Source organism: Panicum hallii, chromosome 3 (genome assembly GCF_002211085.1).
Source record: "Panicum hallii strain FIL2 chromosome 3, PHallii_v3.1, whole genome shotgun sequence".
NCBI classification, from domain to species: Eukaryota; Viridiplantae; Streptophyta; class Magnoliopsida; order Poales; family Poaceae; genus Panicum; species Panicum hallii.
In genome coordinates, this window is record NC_038044.1 from 60,632,829 (window position 1) to 60,653,999 (window position 21,171).

The window sequence follows — 21,171 nt, forward strand, 5'->3', positions numbered from 1 at the left end:
CTAATCCAAACCGTTATATCCACTTTATGGATATGGGTAACCAAGAGAGAATACCTTTGCAAAATTTGTGCCAAACTGAAAATTGAAATCCAGATCAACAACAAAGTTGAAATATTCTAGTTGAGTTTCAACAACCAAGAAAATGATATCACGTTTTCTAGCCTCACCAAGGGCAACAGAGTACACACACTGCTCTGGCAGGGGCCTAACCTACTATGCTCAACCCAATAGGGCGTACAAAATTTTACACAAAAAATTATATACAGGCACAATCCAAATCAGCCGTAAAATACCACGACTGTATGTACAAACGTCCAGGCATAGTTCCCTACTAGCCCGGAAGGAAGCCTCTGGCAGCTGAAAACAAGAGAACAAACTATAGGGTGAGAACTACAAGCACGAGCGTTAGAACTGTCCTACAAAAGCCTAGATGCTATCTCCTGGAGCAGAGTCCTCTTCTGCATGGCCGAAATGATGCCGCTGTTCTCGGCATTTTCCAGGATGTCGGCCATGACAGAAGCGGCGTGACCAAGAGGTTCTTCAGAAACTCTCTTCAGCATGAAGGCCTGCAAGAGAGAGAGCCTTGCTGTAAGTCAGGGATGAAGCGGATGCGGTAGAATTGATAAAGTAGAGGAGAGAGCGAGGAACCTGGTTACGATGAGAAACTTCTATGGTGCATGGCTCCTGAGACCACGGCTCTCCATCCACTTGGATTGGCATTGTCGTACTGATCTCAATCTTTATATGATGACCTTGAGCTAATCTTTTCGCGCGAGAAAGCCCTACCTAGAACAAGATTGTTTATTAAAAGTCCACAGTCCATGTCAAACACGAAACACCGTGAAGTCTAGAATCAAGAGTATTCATCTCCCATACCTGCAGCCTTCCCAGATGCAGCATTCCTGTGAAGCTAACTACTTCCAGCTTCTTGTCATGCATGGATTGAGGGAGGTAAGTGTCAGAGACATCATCCTCATTCTTCCACAGGTCAACCCCTCCCATGTAGCTTCGGATATTGGCAACAAGGATACCTTCAGAGTCCTGCAATTAAGGTGTAAAAACAATAAGGTTACACAGTCTAACCAAATATGCTTCTCTAATACTTCCAAAGGTGCTTACTAAAATTTCTTCAAGAAGTGGACCATGAAGCTGTAGTAACAATCTTAGCTAAACAATCCATCACTAATGTGCATAATGGGGTCAGCATTCTATTTTCCAGATTTGCAAACCTTGCTTACTTTGAGGAGAAAAAGGAGCAGAGAAGATGTGGTGCACTTACCTGAGGAATATCAATTTTGGATCCGTCTATCACAAGTTTGACATCCCAAGGAAAATAATCAAACGTGTTGTCCATGATGTTCTTTGCTCCCTCTCTTGCATAAAGCACCTTGTTCATAAACTACAAAAATATCTGCATCCTATCAGTGCTAAAGAAAATATACAAAGGATGATGCATGCAGAACAGAGTGAAACATTGCTAAGCATGAAATGCATGGGAACATGATTACCATCAGAAGTTTGAGTATAGCAATTAGTAAGGCAAACATAAGTCTGGAAAAGGTGAGGGAAGAAAATAGACAATTAAGATAATTTGTTGAATGAAGATGCATCAGTTTGTTTCGTTCAACAATTTCTCACTACAGCTAGAATACATTTTCAGATCTATATGAGCATTAGTTTGCAAATTCAATGGTCCACAAATCATCCAGGAAATGCTTGCAACAGGACCTGATGTTGAATGTCCAACTCCCCAAATATCCTAATGATAATGCATGCACAATTATCATCAACATGTTAAAAGGAGATTTATTTCCCTCCAGGCTTCAATGAACCAACTTTAAAAACACATACATATGCACTTGATCCATAATATTTATTATGCTTACAGATATACATCATACAATATTGTACAGAAGTTTGACATCCTAAAACTTGTATGTATTGCATTGTGCTACTCTGAACATTGTCCCGACTTTTAAAAGCATAATTTCAGTCCAAGAGAAGCTGAAAACATACTGTTTTACTCATTCCAAATGTTTAAGCAATTTCAACAATCTTGGAACATATACTAAGACTGGCACAAATCATGCATGTCATCATGGGAAAGTAAAGCACACAGGTCCACCACCAAATTGCAACAACAAAAGAGTCAGGGAGAGTAATGCACATAACAGGGGGTCAGGGAGCAAGCAAGCAGGTATTACCTGGCTATAAAACCGCTCAGGGTTTTCTTCCCTCAAGTTATGGATATCTAAAGCAACCTTTGCATCGCAACCAACCCCTGAAAAAGCATCAGTATTACGGTTATCTGACCATGCAAAAACCTCCAGAATCCAAGATAAGAAGTAACATACCAAAGTAGTTGTTCATAAATTTTGGTGGTGCCATAAGCTTCCCTTGTTTGTCCTTAATTGTTATCTTCCATCTGTCTAGAACAGTGACTGCTGCGTGCTCAATATCTTGCAAAACTGAGAAGAGACCTCCCCGCTTCTCAATAACACCAAGGCCACCACCCCAACACAGAACCCTCGCAAGATCATTACCAGTACCAGCTGGAAGGATGGCTACAGGAGGCGGAGCTTCGAACTTCTGTTTCTCAATGGCATCTAAAACCCAACCAGCAGTGCCATCTCCACCACATACCAGAACTCTGAAGTGGGTTACCTTCCGAAACAAAGCTAAACCAACTTCTGGACTTTGCTGCTTGCTCAACTCAAAAACCTAATGAAATTGAGTTAGTACCATAATGGAAAGTGGCCTCGTGTTGTATCAATAAATGTCATAACATGAAGAGATTAAAAAGGGAAGGTGTAGCATTAACTGAATTGCGATTTGCACCAAACTTTATCAAATCCAAAAAGTTACAGAGTATGAAGTTTTAAACAAACAAAGCATAAAAGGAATTATTAATGTTGTGCGAACAAGCTTTCCACTTCCAGCTCTAAAGATACATGCAAATTCACACAAGATCATACTGCATTTGTGCTCCCAAAAAAAATTGGATGGTGTGCTAGATGTATCAGAAATCAGAGCAAATAAAAAATGAAATTTATAGAATTTAAAACTGATTAAAGAGCTTAAAGCAACTAAACCAACCTGCACAGGGTTAAGAAGGATCTGCAGACGCTGTCTCAATGAATCACCGCTCTGGGCACCACTTCTCTTGTTAACAAAAACAAGGAGGGGCCTGGAATCAGAAGGCACGTTGACAATTTCATACTTCTGATTGTTCTGTACATGAGAATTCTCATGTTGCCCATTTGACCTACCAGTTGCAGCTGTGTTATCTGATACAAGTTGTTTATCTTTCTCTGATTCGGAGCTTTGGTGTACCTCATCGAGTTTGCCGTTGGTCTGATCATCCCTCCTCTTTGCTGCATTATTTGCTTCTTGCGAGTCTCCTTCAACATCAGATGGTAGTTCAATAGCCCCAGAGCTATCTGAGTCAGCAGATGCGGTACCATTTTTGTACCTTTTTCTACGAATCATAATCGTCTCTCGGACAGTGGAAGCCAATTCATTAGCCCCACTTGTGATAGAACTCAAAATCCCTGCACCTGTCCAATGAAGCTCCTTAACACAAAGAGGTGACAATATCAGCCGCTTCAATGGCCCCAAGTCACAGATATCACCAGTTTCCTTGGCTAAGCTGCTGTGGCAATCAACATGCACGAGCCGTTGACACCACATACAGTACCAAATCGGAGACCCTGCAAGGAAAGCTCCATTGCAAGATTCATCGCAGTAGCAACAGAAAGAGTCTTCCTCAGAGTGATCCGCTGTGTCAATCCACTGCACAGCCCACTGGTGAAGGACATGGTTCAAACCAGCCATGGAAACGCACTTGCAATCCTTGTGGGCATTCCCTGAGCAGCTCGGATGCGTGGCGGCGCCGCAGATATCGCACTGATGGATGGTCGCCCCAGAATACTGAGGCGGCGAAACGGACTTCAGGCACACGCAGCATTTCAGGCCTTTACTGCGGGGGATAACTTCTTTCCTCCAGACGTGGGACGCGGCGGGTACCTTGTCCTTCCATTTCTTGTACCGCTTTGCCCTGACCCTGATAGCCTTTATCAGGCTCAGGCTGATGTTCTTGTTCAGCTGATTCACCACGTAGTAAATCGTCACCGCGCCCACACATGCAAACACAGCAGTGGCGATTATCACAGACCAATATTCAGACACATAAGCCGAAACAGCACTCCAGCTAGGATCCAGCATCTTGTGTGTCCCTGAACCAACCACCAGGCAACAGGGGCGGACCCAGCGTAGGACATGGGTGTACACATGTACACCCGATAATTTTTGCAAACAAAATCGAAGTTAGTAGGTAATATATTGTAATTGGAGTCAGATTCGAATGCAAATAGTTTTGTTAGGGTTTGGGGTGCTCCGTCTCGCACAGCAGAAGGAAAGCGGAGGGGCGGGGATACCTGGAGGATGCGCTCGTCGCCGGCAAAGGGCTGGGCGAAGACGTGACAAATGGCGCCGCCGCTCGCCCAGTCGTCGCCGCCGGGGAAGGAAGAGCGAGGGAGGAGAGAGTCCGAGAGAAGGGAAAGGTGTAAGAAACAGAAAGAGATGAACGATCGAAAAAGAAAAAAGAAAAAAAGGAGATGAACCTGAGGCCCTGAGCCCTGAGCGGGAGGCCTGTCAATGAGCCAAGCTCGAGCGAGCCTGCCAGCTCGAGCTGGAGCATCCGAGCCGAGGTCGATCTAGAGCTCGAGATGTTTTTAATTGAGTTTTTAGGGAGTTATAAATTTAAATAGCTTGTGAGTCTTGCTATAACAAGGATAGGGCTATTATCAGTTTGTATAAATCAGCTAGTCGTGACGCATTTTATTTTACCTTATAACAGATAAAATAATAAAATTAGTTTATCATTTTTTAATAATGCTCTATTTAGCTACATAAAATATGTTATACCAATTAAATTAAATTGGGCTATCCTTTGATTATTGTTTTACTAGGTTAATCTTTTCAATATTGGTTATTGATCCGAATCTTACGCAAGTATACATAACATGAAATTTTAGCGAATAAGTTAGAAAATAACTAATAAGTAAAATTCCGATATGCAAATTGTCACATATCTATAAAACATATATCTAACAAATAAGTTAGAAAATCGTCTATCTTCTACAATTTGACTTTATACGGTGGCTTAAGAAATATGACTAAAAAAATAATGATACGGTGTTGATGTTTAGTGTAACCATCTAATTTAATATTTACAATAGATGATGTTTCAACTGATGGTAATGAAAATATTGAAAATTTTGATATCTCACGGTCCACCGTTTGGAACATCTTATTGCTATTGATCTTTTTATATAGTGCTTTGCAATAAAATGAATGTATTTTTAAAATGGGGTATAGAAAGTTATATTATATTAAATTTTATCATAACGTTTCAAATAATATCTCTACCCATTTCTAAAAAGCGGATTGTTTTCTTTGTTCCTTATTGATTTTGGTCATTAAATATCTCATCAGATACAGAATTGAAAGTGGGCGAAGTTCATATATAGTAGATTGTAGTCTCCTCCGACTTGAAATCGAGGCCGCCTTACCTTCTTTATAGACAACATAATTAGCAAGAGAGGAGGGGAAAAAATATGAGCATGATGAAGTAGAGCGTGCCAGCGACACGGAGGCGGCCTGCGCTAGGTAACCATGCATCACAAGGTAACCACACAAGAAAGGGGGTGACAATATCAGCAAGCGAACAAGATGGGTAAAAGAAAGGTTGGCTCACTTATCAGACCGTAGTGTTGGGATGAGCACGCATGCCAATATAGTGGGCACCCTCGTCGTTGCTAAGGTCGAGGTCGTGATAGCCAGCACCGTGAAGGATGGCGGGGAGATTTTTTTGGAAGGAGGATGGGTGGCATGTATGAAAGTGTTAAAAAGTGCTAGAGGTCAAAACTTTATTTGAAAAGATTTTGAACGAAATGTTGTCATGTGGAATTTAATTATGACGTGATGATATTTAATTAGATAAGGTTAATAAATGCTTCATAGTATCACCTGTTGCAACGCACGGGCATATTTGCTAGTATTATAACAAATTGTTTAAGCTAAAAGAGTCTTATTCTACCTTAGTGTTAGAAAACGTGTCTTGCAACATTTCAAATCATATACACATTGATAGATATTTTGTTTGCTAGCTATATAACAACTAATATAATAACATAAGCTATAAATAAAGTATTATAAATAAAATACTAGACAACCATACATAAGACATAAGACATGTGATATCTTTATTATGTAGTCATAAAAAGTTATTACTTAAAAGGGATGGAATGTAGTGAAGTATACCAAACTTTTCAAATAGAATCAACATGAGGAAAAACAATCTATAAGCTCCATAGAAGCGGAAAATTCACGCTATATACAACATATATATATATTGACTTGTACATTTTATATCAAAAATACCCTATTTCTAATTTTAAATGATCATATTATAACCACGTAAATAAATGATCTTTATTATCCTCACGTGGATACGTGGAAACCTAGTCAGATGTAGAGCAGGACGCCAGATCCGGCCATAGGAGCGTCGGATCTAGCAGCCAGCAACGAGCGAAGCGAACACGAGCTGCTAGCCACCACGGTAGAGCGTTGCTGTCTTGCCGAGCTTGGGGATGCAGGAGCTTGGGGATGGTGCCAATGACTAATTCTTATGGCTACACACAATTTGCTTGTGTGTTTTTTTATGTATTATGTATATAATTTAGGGAGGGTTAGAAAACCTTCCAGCTCGGTTGCTGAAAAATTCATGAGAATCCTCTGCTCCCATGCATTAGTCCAAGGGGCAAGGGTAAATCAAGAACGGATCTGATTTGTTCTTTCTCTGACTCCCAACGGCGATACAGTCTCTAAATTTCAATTCATTTCAGAAGCAAAATCAAATCAAGAGCAGATTTCACTGCTAATTTCGCAGCACGAAATTTCACCCAACGGTAAATACCATGACCACCATCGATCCACCCACTCAATAAATCCACTCATCGACCACGCGCATCGACGGCCGCAGATGGCCCCCGCTCCCCGATCCAACGGCCCAGCGAACCCGCAGCGGCCAGGGACCCCTCCCGCTCGGCCGCTAGCCGTTGCGCCTCCAAAACCCACAGCGCCGCGCCGCGCACCAACGTAACGTTGCCTCGCCTCGCCCTCCCCTGCTTCATCGGCTTCTCCTCCTCCTCCGCCTCTATAAATTGGTTTCGATTCGCCCACGCGGATTCGAAACGCGAATTCCACCCCTCTCGGATCGCGCCTGCCTCATTACTCCCGCTCATCAACCGCCGCGCGAATTGATCGTTCGGGGATTCGGAGGCTTTTCGTTCTGTTCTCTTCTTGGTTTCGCGTCTCGATCGGGGAGGATGGCCGCCGCTACGGCGATGAGGAGCGCCAGAGGAGGAGCGCGGCGGCCGTTTGAGCCGGTGGCGGTGTCGCCGCCACCGCCGTCGCAGGCGGGGAATCAGCTGGCGCAGGAGGAGCCGGTTCTTGGCGCCGGCGGCAAGGCGGCCGAGAAGTGCGGCTCTGGCTCGCCCCCTGTTCCCGTCTCCTCCAAGAAGACGCCGGCGGCGGCGGCGGCGGCGGGGAGGGCGCCGAGGACGGCGACCAGGAGGAGGGCGGGTTCTTGCGCCAAGAGGTGCTCGACGCTGGGGGCGGCGGCGCCCGCGGCGAAGGCGAAGGCGAAGGCGGCGTACGACGCGCCGCGCGCGCCGCTGCGGGGCGTCTCCGACGAGCGGGGCGACAGGGTGAGGGCCGTGCCCTCGTCGCTCCCCTGCGACGAGCCCGGCCAAGAACGGCGGGGCAGCGGGGCCTCCGCCTCGAGGAAGCGGAGGACGACGAAGAGCGTGGTGGTGGAGGAGGCCGTGGCGAGCCTCCCGGAGCCCGGCGAGGGCCGCGTCAAGTACCTGGTGAACACGTTCGAACGGCTCCTCTCGCTGGCCGCCGCCGGCGGCGGGCCCGAGGCGCGAGGCAGAGGCGCGAGGAGGACGAGGAGGAAGAACGAGGCGAACGCGACATCGGCGTCGACGCCAGCAACGCCGCCGGGCGCCGAGGAGATCGACGTGTCCTACCCCTCCATCGCCTCGTCGTCCGAGGTCTCCTTCTCCGCCATCGCCGGTGTCGCCTGCATCCTCGACGCATCAGACCGCACCAGGTCCCGGATTCTGATCCATCGCTGCATTACATCGCCGTTGCATGTGATTTCTTGCTGTTCTTGACTCTTTCCTGCTTTTGCGTTTCTCTGAAAATGCAGCAGGATCACCCGTGCACGAGGTCAACGCCGGCAGAGGACATACAATGTACGTGCACTGCATGCTCACAATGTTAATTTTCGTTGAGATCAAGATGAATTTGTGGTGAGATTTGTTTAATGTGTTCACACATCGCAGTTCACTGGCGCATCGGAGAAGACCTGGAGCAGGAAGGTGACAAGGGTGACGAGCCAGCAGCCCTTCAACCTTAGGACTGAGGTATGAGTGATGTGAAGCTCATCATGTGCTGTTCATCTACAGTGCTTACTCTGTTTTTTTTCTTTCTTTGGGAAACAATAGTGCTTGTTCTGCTGGTCATGTTCTACATGACAAGTATGGCGGCTGACGAAACTGTGCTTCTGTTCTTGTATACTCAGAAAAGAGGAAAGGCAAAGGAAGAGAATTTCGTTCAGAGATTGAGGAAGATGCAGCTGGAGGAGAGGCTGCGCAACCCGCTGGCTCAAGGTTTACCCTACTCCACCGATGAACCAGAGGTAAGGCAGCGATACCTATGATAATTTCAGTTCAGTGTTCAAGTTTACATTGCGGAACATCGTCGCATCGTCATACTCGGCAGTGCCTATATGATTTTCCATGTACAATGATCAGCATAAAAGTATCAATAGTGTACTTTAGATGAGCCTAGCACCAGGGTCACACCTTTGTCGGACTGGGTACAGTGTCACACCACATTCACAAGTATGTTTCTGAACTTGGAAGGAAAACCGTGTTTCCTTATCAGGTATCTCAGCCTTTCTCTGACCCTTCTGCAGACTCCGGTGAAACCTCCAATGAAGGAACCCACTGAACCGATCGATCTCGTGCTGCACAGTGATGTGCGCGCAATCGGTCGCTCCAAGTTTGATCACCAAGTAAGTTGTCCATTGCGGTGCTCGCTCGCCGTCCAAGAGTTCCTGAGGGCCATGCACCGGCTGTCTTCAATCCTGCAGGTCGCCGAGCGCAACAGCTTCATAGAGGAAGTGAAATTGGAAAGAGAAAGACAGCAAAAGGTATACCATATAACCACCATCTATCTGAAAGTTACAGTATCAGGTTCATCTTGTTCAGATGCAAGAACTGAAACAACGCTATGATTTGTTCTTCTGCAGGTGGATGAGGAGATCGAGATCAAGCAGCTGAGGAAGGAGCTGGTGCAGAGAGCACATCCGATGCCAGATTTTACCAGGCCATTTGTGCCGAAAAGGTATGGAATTTCTAATCCTTTGTTTCCTGTCTCCTCTAATGATCTGATAACCACCTTTTGTATCTCAATCATTCAATCTCACGATCTCAGGTCCCAGAGGTTCTTAGTCAACTGAAATCATAGATTCATGTACATGCAAGTATGCAACTGTTCCTTTCAAACTATTTTCAGCTGAAACTTTTGGCGAAAATGCAGGTCAGTGAAGCCTCAGACAATTCCCAGGGAGCCAAGATTTCACCCCAGATTGATGAGGCACGTCTCCAAGGCATAATCAGCTTCAAAAGTAGTAGCCATCGTCACCGCCATCGTGGCGACTCTTGCTGTCTAGCGAATTTCACTAGCTGCTAGCAACTATATTTTCCAAAACAAAAAAAAGGAGAAAGTAGCATGCATCAAACATGTTGGTGCAATCTGTTGAATGCTTGTAGAGTTTTTTATGTTTAATTATATTTTCACAGTACATGCATTCGGTTATTTTGCGATCCTTTTTGTAGTAGGCTTCTTGATACTGTCGTGCTTATTCTTGTCAGTTATACTGAAATATCCAGCAGGCGCTTTCAAAGAGATGAAAATGTATTTTAGTCCAGAATACGTTTTCATAATCATGTGATTATCACAAGTGATTAAGCTCCTTGCGACACAGTTTAACATGGGTCACTTATTTTGAAGAATATTCAGGCAAGTAACAACCATAGTACTCTGAGAAGATAAGAAAACCTACTGAGAACACTGCGTGCAGAGTGCTGCACATGGAGAGTGGTTGACGCAGTTTATTGTAGCGTCCGTTTTGGAGGGAATGCTGTTCCAATTCCCAACGTGAAATTTGAAACAACAAGCGTTTGAATCTTTCTGCAGTTGATATCTACTCTTCGATTGAAGAAATTGGGTGATAGGGTGATCCAATTCGGAGCATATGCCACAAATGCGTAGCAAAAGTAAGTTTTTTTTATTTTTATTTTTTGGAGACCAACGTATGCCTGCATGGTAAAACTTTTATGTTTGGTGATTTGAAAAAAATGTTTACTTTTAAAAAATTGTTAGAAACGAACAAACTTTAACAAATATCACCAATTTCTTTTTTTGAGTGGAATGTCACTATATTTCTGTTTCGAAAGGAGGTAATAAAGAAAAATAAAAGAAATTACACCAACTGGTTCATAGGGTCAAACGGCCCAGCTCGTTTGCTTAAAAACTGGGCCAGCCTAAACAGCGGTATCTGACAGGTTGGGCCCAGTATTTTACAAAAGCCCATCAACTATAAAAGGAAACAGTAATTCGGAAAAGAAAGGGGAAAGGAGAGAAAAGGAGAAAATCAGAGAGTGCCGTACGTTCTCGCCATTATCTGTTCGATACCAATCCCGTTAAATTCAATCCATTTTCGAGTCGATTCGTGCGGATTCCGCCAGATTGGGACCCGGAAGGCACCGGCGATCTTCCGGTCGTCGCGGCGTCCGATTTGGTGCGGGTTTCTGCTAGATAGCCCGCGTCCTGACGCCGCTTCTGTTTCAGGATAAGATGGCGCCGCCGCGGGGCGACTACGACGAGCAAGGTGAGTACTTGTCGAGGAACGCAGTGGTGTTTTTGATGATTCGAGAGGTGTGCTTCATGCCAGTGGTCGCAGATCGCCGAGCGGGGAAAGGCACCGAGGTGTTCGTCGGCGGGCTGCCGCGGTCGGCGACGGAAAGCACGCTCCGGGAGGTTGGTTTGGTTCTTCTGTTTCAGGGTTGCAGTTCACCACCCCCTGCGGATAGAAGATTAGTTATGTGTTAGACTGAGACCTTTATATGTTGCATATTAGACGATTTATGGAAGTAGTAGTGTCTAAATTGAAACCAGTGTTAGAGGAGTAACTGCCTTTCGAGCATTTGCTGCTTGTTGTTGTTCTCGTTGTTGTCAGTCAGTTGACAGCAGCTGATAGTTGTTCACCTGTCTCCTCATACTTGCCTACTTTTTCCCATCGTGGGCAAGTCCGAATTTCATTACCAAGGCAACGAAATTACAGTGTTTTTAAGCCAGCTTTTTAACTGGTCCAAAATCTGAAGCAAACTAAAGAAAAGGAGCAGCAAAACGGTTTTTAAAGATCAGAGATCACACGGCTGGTTACACCCAGGACTACCACCAGACATATAGCCGGACCGGCTTCACGAGCAGCGGCCCCCTCAAAAGATCATTCTCTCCACAACTTAGAAAGACTAGCTACTCCAAATGAACACCGCATTCGACCCAGCGGAGCGCGATCTTCACTGGAGAAGCACCACACCCGCGTTGTTTGGCGATTCCTTGTGGTGGAAGAACAGAGTGAAGTAAAATGGGAGAAGGGGTTTATATTTCTTCTGTAACCCAAATGGGGGAGTGTTGAATCTGAAAAGCTACAGTTGTACTGTACCTTTGATCCTCTTATTTATTCTGTAATTTTTTGGATGGAACAGCAATACACTCACATGCAAAAATGCCGTAGTCTATAGTAATGAGAGAAAATGTCATATTGTAAGGATTAGGATAATTATTCCATATTTAAGTGTTGAACTTGATCATAAATAGAATTTCTACTATCCAACAATTCATGGCTAAAGGAAGTTTTCTCGCATTTTCTTCGTTATGGAACCAATGGGACTGATTTGTAGCATTGACAGGTATTTTCTCCTTGTGGAGAGATCGTTGATGTCCGTATAATGAAAGATCAGAATGGCCTTCCAAAGGTCTAGTACAACTGTAAATTTTTAGACATTGCTTGCAATATATCATTTCAGTCTTTTAGATATTTGATTTTTTTCACTGTGTCATGAATTACTAAAATATCTAACATCATTTTTTTTTACCTGAAATCTTTTCAGGGATATGGTTTTGTGCGGTTTGCAAAGAGGGAATATGCTAATACAGCTAAAAGGCAAAAGAATGGTATCGAGGTAAGAACGATGTACTTCTTGTACCATGACTGACAAAATTTCCATGTCTGGCATCCTATATAGTCATTTTCCCTGCGTGGCTATTTTTTTTTCCACATCTGCATGTAGACACCTTTTCTTTCCTTGTTAACCTTTTATTATAGACCTTGAGTCCAGGGTGGGATACTAGTGTGCTGTTTCGTTATAACAGACGTGAACAACAACATTATTTTTTTTTCTCGAACGCGCAGGAGAGCTGCGCATCAATATATTAAGAAGAAAAGGAGGGGGAAAAGAGCCCCCAGTACACAAAACTACAGATTAGAGGGTCTGTAGCCACCCTTAACAAAACAGCCAGCTGACTCTCTCTCTAAGAAAAAGAACTTGACCAGAACTTGACCAGAACTTAACACATATCCAACTAAGATACAGGAGGGGCAACAACAACATTATGCATCATGTATCAAACCTGACACTCATAATATATTTGCTGTTGGTTCTTTACCAGCTTCAAGGAAAGAGGCTTGCTGTTGATCTTTCAATGGATCAAGATACACTTTTCTTTGGAAACCTTTGCAAAGGTAAACTTCAGCCATTGTGAACATCAAGAATCATAATGCAGGAAATTTGTCCCAAAGAAGAATACATGCCAATATAGTTGATGGATCAATTGCTGATGTCAAACACTCATCAATGTTGTCTTGTAGAAAGCTGTAATATCTGTCCATTGTCGTAAACAACCCAATGCAGCAGTGCTCTTGTTAATATGTTGATCTGCAAAACTTTTTTTTTTTGAAAACTGTTGTTGATCTGCAAAACTTTGTTATGAAAACATGCATGAATGTTTGCTTTCCCTTATTGTCTTGCCAGAGTGGACTTCAGAAGAATTTGAAGAATTGATTCACAAGGTAGAACCTTGAATACATATACCTATCAATCATATATTTCTTGTATCTATTTACTTCTTAAACTAATTTCACTAAGACACACATTGTTTTGCCATTCTCTTTGATCTAACAGACATTCAAAGATGTAGTTTCGGTTGACCTTGCAATGGCTTCAAATCATGGTTCGTCAAGCAAAAGGCATGTAAATCGAGGTTTTGCATTTGTGCGGTTTTCTTCTCACTCAGTAAGTTTCTGTTCATTGCTAGAATAGTTCATTTTCTTTTGTTAGCACATGCTGCTGCGAAAATGTCAAACAGTTAATAAAATGTTTCGTTACAAGTTTTGCAAAATTCTGCATTTACCATTAATTTTTAAATCTTGTTGTATGAATATTTGCTATGATCTAAGTCCATGTAAATCATATATATACTTTTTCATATTTCGTTGCCTTGCATACTGCTTAGTTTAATTGTTCCTTTTGCAAAAGTCCGTAGTTTATTTAGAGTTGACCATAGCTTTGTCAACTGATTTATCTTGCAGGTATTGGCCAATATTGTTGCCTCTTGTTTTGTTTTTTTTAAAAAACAGTTTGTTTGGATAAATAATCTTATGCAAATACCAGGATATGTGCAAAATTACCTTCAATCTATCCTCCTAAGATTCTACTGTTGCTACTTGATGAATGATCCTGCACTTTGTTGCTGTGCCCTAAATCTATCTACTAGCAAAAGGAGCACGTGCGCCATTAATTTCATGCATGATCAAGTGACTATATATCCTTAGTGCTACTATGTCCTAATCACAGTACGGAGCCAGATGATGAATTGGGACCAAACTATCAACATGCCTTACAATCTGCTGACAAGCTGAGGAATTCATCTATGGCTTACATACTTGACAATTGACATTGATTTTGGATTCATATAACAACATGCTATCTCCCATCTATTTATCTTAAATGACTGACTAATGTTGCAAGGGATGCTCTTTATAGTTACACACATGAAATATTTCCTATTGTATCGATGATACTTCTGAAGTAACCACACACATTGAATAAACCTCGACACAGTTGTAGAGAGATTTGGATCTGGTGATATAGGACAAAGATATATGCCAGAATTGTTCTCACACATATCTTGTATCTTGATCTGTTCTCATCTTTACAAGGATTTCTATCCATCATTGAAGTTCATTACAAAGTATCAGGGAGTGAGGGAGGGAGAAAATCCCCGATCTTCCTGGTTTGGATGATGGTGCTATATCTGATGAAACAATTGTATGGAAAGATGATGATTGGTTAGATGAGCCAAATGAGTACTTGCATGCTTGCATTGAATGAATTGTATTCCATGCTTCCACTAGTAATTAACAACGTGAAATCAACAATTTGTGGAGTCACCCGATGAGCGTGTTCACGTCCTTTATTACCATTTGTTTATCTGGATGGTCTTTGTTCTATCTGTTTCTCTAGAAGCCTGTGAGGGGCTGTGTTGAAAACACATATGCCGGAGAGATAATGCAGTTCCAAAGTTCAGCCAAAGTTTTAACATTAGCAAAGCTGAAAATTCGTATCTAGGATTTGTAGAAACAAGAACGTGGAAATAAAAAATTTGTCATCTGCTTGTGCTTTAGAGCTTCCATGGACCACGGAGTACCTCCCTCAACACCGTTACTTGGCCTCTGTTACTTTGTTACTCTTTTTGCCAATCTGTTATTTTCCCATTCTGTAACTTCCTCTATATTTCTTTAGTTCAAGTAAAAGTAACTAGAACATTCTTTGCCCAGTTTTTTTTCTCTTTTTCCTAATTGATTGTTCTACAATTTATTCCCAAATCTAGCTGTGTTCTTCTCTCCCACTCCGATACTTGATTCACTTCCTTCTCTTGGCTTCATTACTACACCACAGTAATCTTGAGCTGCCAGAGTATTAAGTCTGCAAATATCACTTGGCATTAATCACAGCTGCTACATACAAAATACAAGTATGTTTTTTTTACAAAGATCTTGGTTCATCAGTCATCACTGATCTGAGGTTACTCCCACTGAGATATGAGCAAAAGACAAATATCTAATATCATCCTGGAGAAGATGTTCTTAAGTCCATGCTTTCTACTCAAATCAGCTTCCTTTGATTTCATTCCTCCTCAAACTACCAATCACAGGCAGCGGCACGTGTAATCCGTATCGGTTCCAGAACAGATTTTATGCTTGGCGATATTTTGCATCCAGCGATAAATTGGGCTGATAAGGAGTCTAATGTTGATGCTGACGAAATGGCCAAGGTAATGTAGAAGTGAAACAATTTTTTCCTTGGGGCAAATATAGCTATCTTCTGTTTGAACTTTTGATTGGGATTTCTGTTCTGTTTACTCTCAGGTTAAGACTGCTTTTGTTGGGAATCTGCCAGCAAATGTTAATGAGGAATACTTGAGAAAACTTTTTGAACAGTTTGGGAAGGTTGGTGCACCAAGTTTGCTGTCAACCTGTCACATTTTGCAGCTCCTACTAACCAATTTTACATGCAATGTTAAACAACTATGACCTGATGTGCAATCAGGTAATACGGGTTGCTATCTCAAGAAAAGGACAATGCCCAGTTGGATTTGTTCACTTTGCCAGTCGCTTGGTAAGTGTTTCTCTTAAGTCTGGAGACTGTTCTCATCGAATTAATGCACCTGTACATTCTTTAAACAACTGTATTAGGTGATTGCCATAAAAAAAACCTATATTATCAATTGCAGGAGCTGGACAATGCTATAAAAGAAATGGATGGTGAAACAGTGAGAGGACCTGATCGAGGACCGGCTTTCAAGATCCAGGCATGAATAAGAATGCTATTCCCTCCGTCCTGAAATATAATGCATTTTGGTTTGTTCCAAGTCACACGGTTCTAAGTCTGACCAAGTTTATAGAAAAGAATAACAATATTTTAAATCTCGAATAAGAATAGTTAGATCCATTATAAAGCATATTTTCATAATTTACTTATTTGATGTGTTAAGTTAGATCCATTATAAAGCATATTTTCATAATTTACTTATTTGATGTGTTAAGTGTTAATATTCTTTTTTATAAATTTGGTCAAACTTAGACTACTTTGACTTAGGACAAACTAAAATGCCTTATATTTCATGACTAAAGATGGCAACAGGTGAAATCCGCGCGGATATCAACTTCGTAAACCCGTACCCACGGGCTAAAATCCATGCCCGCACCCGCGCTCGCAACCCGCCACGGGCAGAAAACTACGCCCGTACCCGCTATCCATGGATACCCGCATACTCGTGGGCACGCTAGTGTACCCGCAAGCTTTAGGAAATCAAGCACATTTCAACAGCAAGTAAACACCATTTATTTGAGAAAACAAATAAGTCTGAGCAAACAAATGAACCAATCTCATACATGATACATCACACATTAACAGAAATAAAAGCATACAACCATACAAAAGTCATTGTTCAAAACCATTATTACATAAAAGTCCAACTGAACCAAGCAAATATTCGAACTCAATAACTCATTAGTTGGAATCAGCGGTAGTGATGCAAGAATCTGCCTTCATTTCTTCTTGAATGTCTTCAAGACATGACCAGAAGCTATTGACCCTTCCATCACCGTCATCTACAAACAAGTTTCACATACATTAGTAGCTGCAGTTTATAGTCTTATATCAAAATTACATTCTCATGCAAATCAAGCATATACAAGAGCAGATCTAGCATTCTTGGAGAATGGAACAAGTAGTTCAGTGCAGTGCATACCTGTGGATGTGCAGGAGCAGGACGAAGAGCACTTGGGCTGGGGTCGGGCGCCGCCGGTGCGTGGCCTGGGCGCCTGAGCAATGCCGGCGAGGAGGGGGAGCGGCAGCCGGTGGGGGTGCGGCATTACGGCGCCGGCGCCGCACAGGGGCCCGAGGCGGAGCTGAGGAGGGCCGAGGGGGGCGCTGGCGGCTGGGTGGGGTGGGGTGGCGGCCGGGATGGGGAATGGGGGGGAAAATGAAGGGAAACCCTAGAGATGTTTTATATACAGGGGTACTTGGGCCCACATGTCAACGGGTTTGCGGGTTCGGGTATCATTTTTTCAGACCCGTTACAAGATACCCGTCGGGTTTAGAGTTGTACCCGCGCCCGTGCCCGCGGGCACAAACTCAGACCCGTATCTGCGCCCGTGGGGTTTACTGTCCGCAGGTATTCTGTACCCGTTGCCATCTTTATTCAGGACGCAGGGAGTATCTGTTTGGGGTTATAGCTAGTTTCTTAGTACTATTTGTTTTATTTTTCTACTTTGGATTAGACAAATTAAGCTCTCATGTTTATGTCAATAGGTGTCAGTTGCTCGACCTGCAGTAGACAATGAGAAGAAGCGATCTCATGAAGAAGTGAAAACTAGAAGATCAAATGTATCAGGAGACAGGCCAGATTATTCTTATGGAAGACATGGACATGATTCATTTGATCGTCAAGTGAAAGCTCCAAGATTATCTAAATATGTATGTATGATAATCAACACATCGTTAATTATTTTGCTATTTTCTTCTTTTGCTTCCTAGTTTTAAAAACTAACAAGTTAGTTTCAAATAGAGATGATTTCCTAAAATTGACTCTGAAATGACTTGAATTACTAAGACTTGGAATTTTTTCAACTTAGCTAGCCATTCACTTGCTTGAGCTTTGGTTTAGTCAGCTTCAAGCTTATGGGTGTACTGTTTTAAAACTGAAGCATCCATCATCAACCTTCTACGCCTCTGGTTGGCCTTATGATCTATTTATATGATAGCTTCTTGTGTCTAAGCCTATTATATTGTTATCACCGTACATAAAGAACATGAAGGCATAAGATTCTGCATCATAGGTTGCAGCTCAACTCTTGCTTAGAAGGCTAGAAGCACAACTATTTTTCTGGAAGCTCTCCTGTTTGATAGCTTAGCTTTTATAGCTTAGTATTTGAATATGGTTTTTGTAGGCATGCTTTGTTAAAAGGAATAAATTTCATATTGCGGTAAGGAGAAAGGATGATGTGTTTGTTGATGTATTTGACAATCTTTTCTGCTTGTTTATCTCTTAGGTGGATGATGCCTCTGACCCCTATGAATCAGCTATTGCTTCACTACCTTCAGCTGCCAAGGAAGTCTTGCTTCGAATTCTACGTCTGGGAATTGGTACCCAATATGACGTAAGTAATTTGTACAGAAAGGTCTCCGTCTTGATCTTCTTTGATGTATGAACTGGAGCACGATGTTCCTGTCCATCTTCCTTTTCCAGATTGACATCCATTGTGTAAAAAATCTCAATGAGCTTCCTGAGTCATCTGCTGTGGCTGTCCTTAATCAGGTATTTCAGTTGTTTACACAAATGATTTCTAAGCTCTCACCTGAACTATGTTATCATTAATCCTCACAAAAGAGCACATGCAGTTTTTGATATCTGGTAGAGATAAACGCAATAAAGGAGATTATTTTGCTTCCTTGATTGCTAAGGTTACTACCTCATTCAACATCTTCCGCATGTCCTTTTTGCAGTTCTATTTTTCTTTCCCTGAACGTTTTATTTTGACTTGCAGCACCAGGCTGAGGCCTATGGCTTAGCACACACATTACATGGTACTACTTATTTGCCGAGAAATCCTGAAATGCATGGCAAACGATACCCACATGAAGATTACGATTACATGGCACCCGGGTATGTTGCACTCACATCCCTCCTCTGGCAGGCCTTACAGTAAATGGTTCATGTGGTAGCCAAGCTCTAATAGTGGTCTCGATTTTACTTGCAGGAGCAGTAGATACAACTCAGGCCATCTTCCTTCATCATATTACATAGATGATCCACCAGTGTCTCAGTCAAGGATTAGAAGATATGGCGAAGAAAGATCCACCATTGTGAGAAACTCGGAACCACGACACGATGAAGTAGACATCAGAAGATACCCTGAACCAAGATTAGCCCATGAATCAAGGCATAACACTGGAAAGCATCTTGATCGAAGATACATACAAGAACAGAGTTTAAGTATTGAAAGATCAGCTGAAGAATCTGTTCTGTCTAGGGAAAGGAGATTCCTGCCTGCTGCAGGGTACGGCACGGACTTAGTCTCGGATTACCGGTCCAGGTCGCCTGCTGAATATTCAGCAGAACGCCAACAAGTAAGGTTTGATCCCTTCACAGGGGAGCCCTACAAGTTTGATCCCTTCACTGGGGAGCCCATCAGGCCAGAACCAAATCAGCGGCACTCAGGAAGCCTGTACTGATTTGAGTGGTTGAAGCAGCACTGAACATGCCAGATAAGACCATGCTCCTGAAACAAAGCTAGATCTGGATATGCACTTCTTATCTGCTAAGTGCTTCTGTGTGCTGTTGCTTCTGGCCTACAGATAGTGGGTCCCGAGCTCGAATTCGTGTTCCAATAGCATGCTTTATTTATGTTTGATGAGCCATCTTGGCAGTTAAATGTCCGGGGAATTTTTGTGCCAGTGTCGCTAAATATTATGTTTGATAGAACATCCAAGAATTTTTTTTTGATAGATTAATTAAAACTCAGCAACATGAACTGGGAAAACTATGCTTTTGTTGGTATTCTCTTGCAGTAAATAATGTAGTTCAGGCAGTGTAGATTGCAAATGCTATGCACATTTTTTTTTGGAAACTAAAATACTACGTACATAGCAAGTGCTCTTTTTATTGGTTAATCTTTACGTATTGCCAAATGTTGATTGTTAACTGGAACTTGCTCATTGACTTGATAATACTTATCTGTCCACTTTGGATGCTGACAAAGTGACCATGCATGCCTTTCTCATATATACTCATCTGGAGCATTTCAAGCAAGATGACTGATTGGACAGATGTCAAGACCAGAGGAGCTTGCTGCCTCCTAATGACGCTACCTTCTCTTCTACTGGTTCAACACCAGTTCACACGCCCTCTGAAACTTGCATAACGTAATAATAAACTGGGTTGCTTGAATCATGCCACTTATGCATGGTGTATGAACTAGTGCAAAACTAGCGAAAAAAGGGGACATCGCTATGCGTATCAACGAAATTTCTTGTGAAATAATTGTCAACCATGCTCTGCTTTTGTTTTTTTTTTTGGCTCACAACTGAAGTAACTGGGGATATGGAGGGAGCAAATGGTTATGGTGATTGATGCAATTACTTGAACCTAATTGAAAGAAAAAGTTAAATCCACAAGAAAAACATTTTCCCCCAAGTACGCCGATTGTCCTTTTCGAAAAAAAAAGTAAGCCCATTGAACTGTTGGGAATTGAATTCGCAAGAACTTATTGCTGTCAGTCGGATCGGATGCTTCCATCAGCTCATTGGATTAAGGCTAATGGATACACGCTGGATTTGCATTATGGTAGGGTAACACTCATTGACCTACCACCCAACTTGACAGTATCCTCATCACATATGGACGACCTTCTCGGATCATTTCTGAATAATGGCGATTCTCTCTGCAGTAACACTCTGCAAATTATTGCAGATCCATCTCCTATCCATTTGGCACTGCTCACGTGCCATTATTCCACATAGTTTCATAGTTACTATTCCCTTTCGGAGAATGAGAATCTCATACTCGTAATAATATACTTCAACCGTACAAAGGAGCGATAGTTTAGCATAACACATTTTCTTTTGTTTCAAGATCAATCAATTACAGAAAAAAAAAAGATCCATAATCCCCCCCAAAAAAACTGTCGTGGCATAATTTAGTGATGATCCAACTATTAGCCAACTTGCTGCAGCATTCATGTGTATTATTATATAAAAAATAAAAATATCAAGCATATTCAGTTGATGTGACCAAGCAAAACATGCTCAACGAACAGATCATGATGAGCTAGTGTGCTGAAGATGAGATGTCAGTGGAGCTGACTGAGTTCTTGAAGGGAGAACAGTACAAAGAGCTGGAAGG

At 42.4% G+C, this 21,171-nt stretch overlaps 3 protein-coding genes across 8 annotated transcripts; 2 read left to right on the forward strand and 1 right to left on the reverse strand.

The window, feature by feature from the left end:
- Positions 1 to 76: 76 nt before the first annotated feature.
- On the reverse strand, positions 77 to 4,599 carry LOC112886169 (diacylglycerol kinase 1-like). Of its 4 annotated transcripts, none has more exons than XR_003227350.1 (8): positions 4,437 to 4,571; positions 3,097 to 4,235; positions 2,355 to 2,721; positions 2,205 to 2,281; positions 1,280 to 1,399; positions 877 to 1,041; positions 649 to 782; positions 77 to 566 (listed from the first exon to the last, which is right to left on the reverse strand). XR_003227350.1 is itself a non-coding variant. In XM_025951977.1 (8 exons), exons 2-8 carry the CDS (start codon positions 4,222 to 4,224, stop codon positions 417 to 419), a joined length of 2,145 nt encoding a protein of 714 aa, XP_025807762.1. In that variant the 5' UTR covers positions 4,225 to 4,315; positions 4,437 to 4,599; the 3' UTR covers positions 77 to 416. The 4 variants fall into 4 exon arrangements, 3 of the variants coding, with proteins under 3 accessions (XP_025807762.1, XP_025807763.1, XP_025807761.1); XM_025951977.1 differs by having other exon boundaries at positions 649 to 786; positions 3,097 to 4,315; positions 4,437 to 4,599; XM_025951978.1 differs by having other exon boundaries at positions 649 to 786; positions 3,097 to 4,300; positions 4,438 to 4,597.
- A 2,810-nt stretch (positions 4,600 to 7,409) lies between these two features.
- LOC112885596 lies at positions 7,410 to 9,898 on the forward strand. The gene is made up of 8 exons (XM_025951182.1): positions 7,410 to 8,179; positions 8,279 to 8,324; positions 8,415 to 8,495; positions 8,654 to 8,770; positions 9,050 to 9,148; positions 9,227 to 9,286; positions 9,386 to 9,480; positions 9,676 to 9,898. The coding sequence occupies exons 1-8, from the start codon at positions 7,410 to 7,412 to the stop codon at positions 9,749 to 9,751; spliced, it is 1,344 nt and encodes a 447-aa protein (XP_025806967.1). The 3' UTR covers positions 9,752 to 9,898.
- An 876-nt stretch (positions 9,899 to 10,774) lies between these two features.
- LOC112884399 lies at positions 10,775 to 19,827 on the forward strand. Of its 3 annotated transcripts, none has more exons than XM_025949780.1 (17): positions 10,775 to 11,029; positions 11,102 to 11,178; positions 12,114 to 12,192; positions 12,315 to 12,386; positions 12,874 to 12,946; positions 13,236 to 13,273; positions 13,386 to 13,496; positions 15,418 to 15,537; positions 15,632 to 15,712; positions 15,813 to 15,881; positions 15,997 to 16,074; positions 17,580 to 17,744; positions 18,320 to 18,427; positions 18,517 to 18,585; positions 18,669 to 18,731; positions 18,815 to 18,933; positions 19,028 to 19,827. In XM_025949780.1, the coding sequence occupies exons 3-17, from the start codon at positions 12,166 to 12,168 to the stop codon at positions 19,500 to 19,502; spliced, it is 1,668 nt and encodes a 555-aa protein (XP_025805565.1). In that variant the 5' UTR covers positions 10,775 to 11,029; positions 11,102 to 11,178; positions 12,114 to 12,165; the 3' UTR covers positions 19,503 to 19,827. The 3 variants fall into 3 exon arrangements, with proteins under 3 accessions (XP_025805565.1, XP_025805563.1, XP_025805564.1); XM_025949778.1 differs by having other exon boundaries at positions 10,996 to 11,029; positions 12,114 to 12,179; XM_025949779.1 differs by having other exon boundaries at positions 10,996 to 11,029; positions 12,114 to 12,179; positions 19,034 to 19,827.
- The last annotated feature ends 1,344 nt before the right edge of the window (positions 19,828 to 21,171 follow it).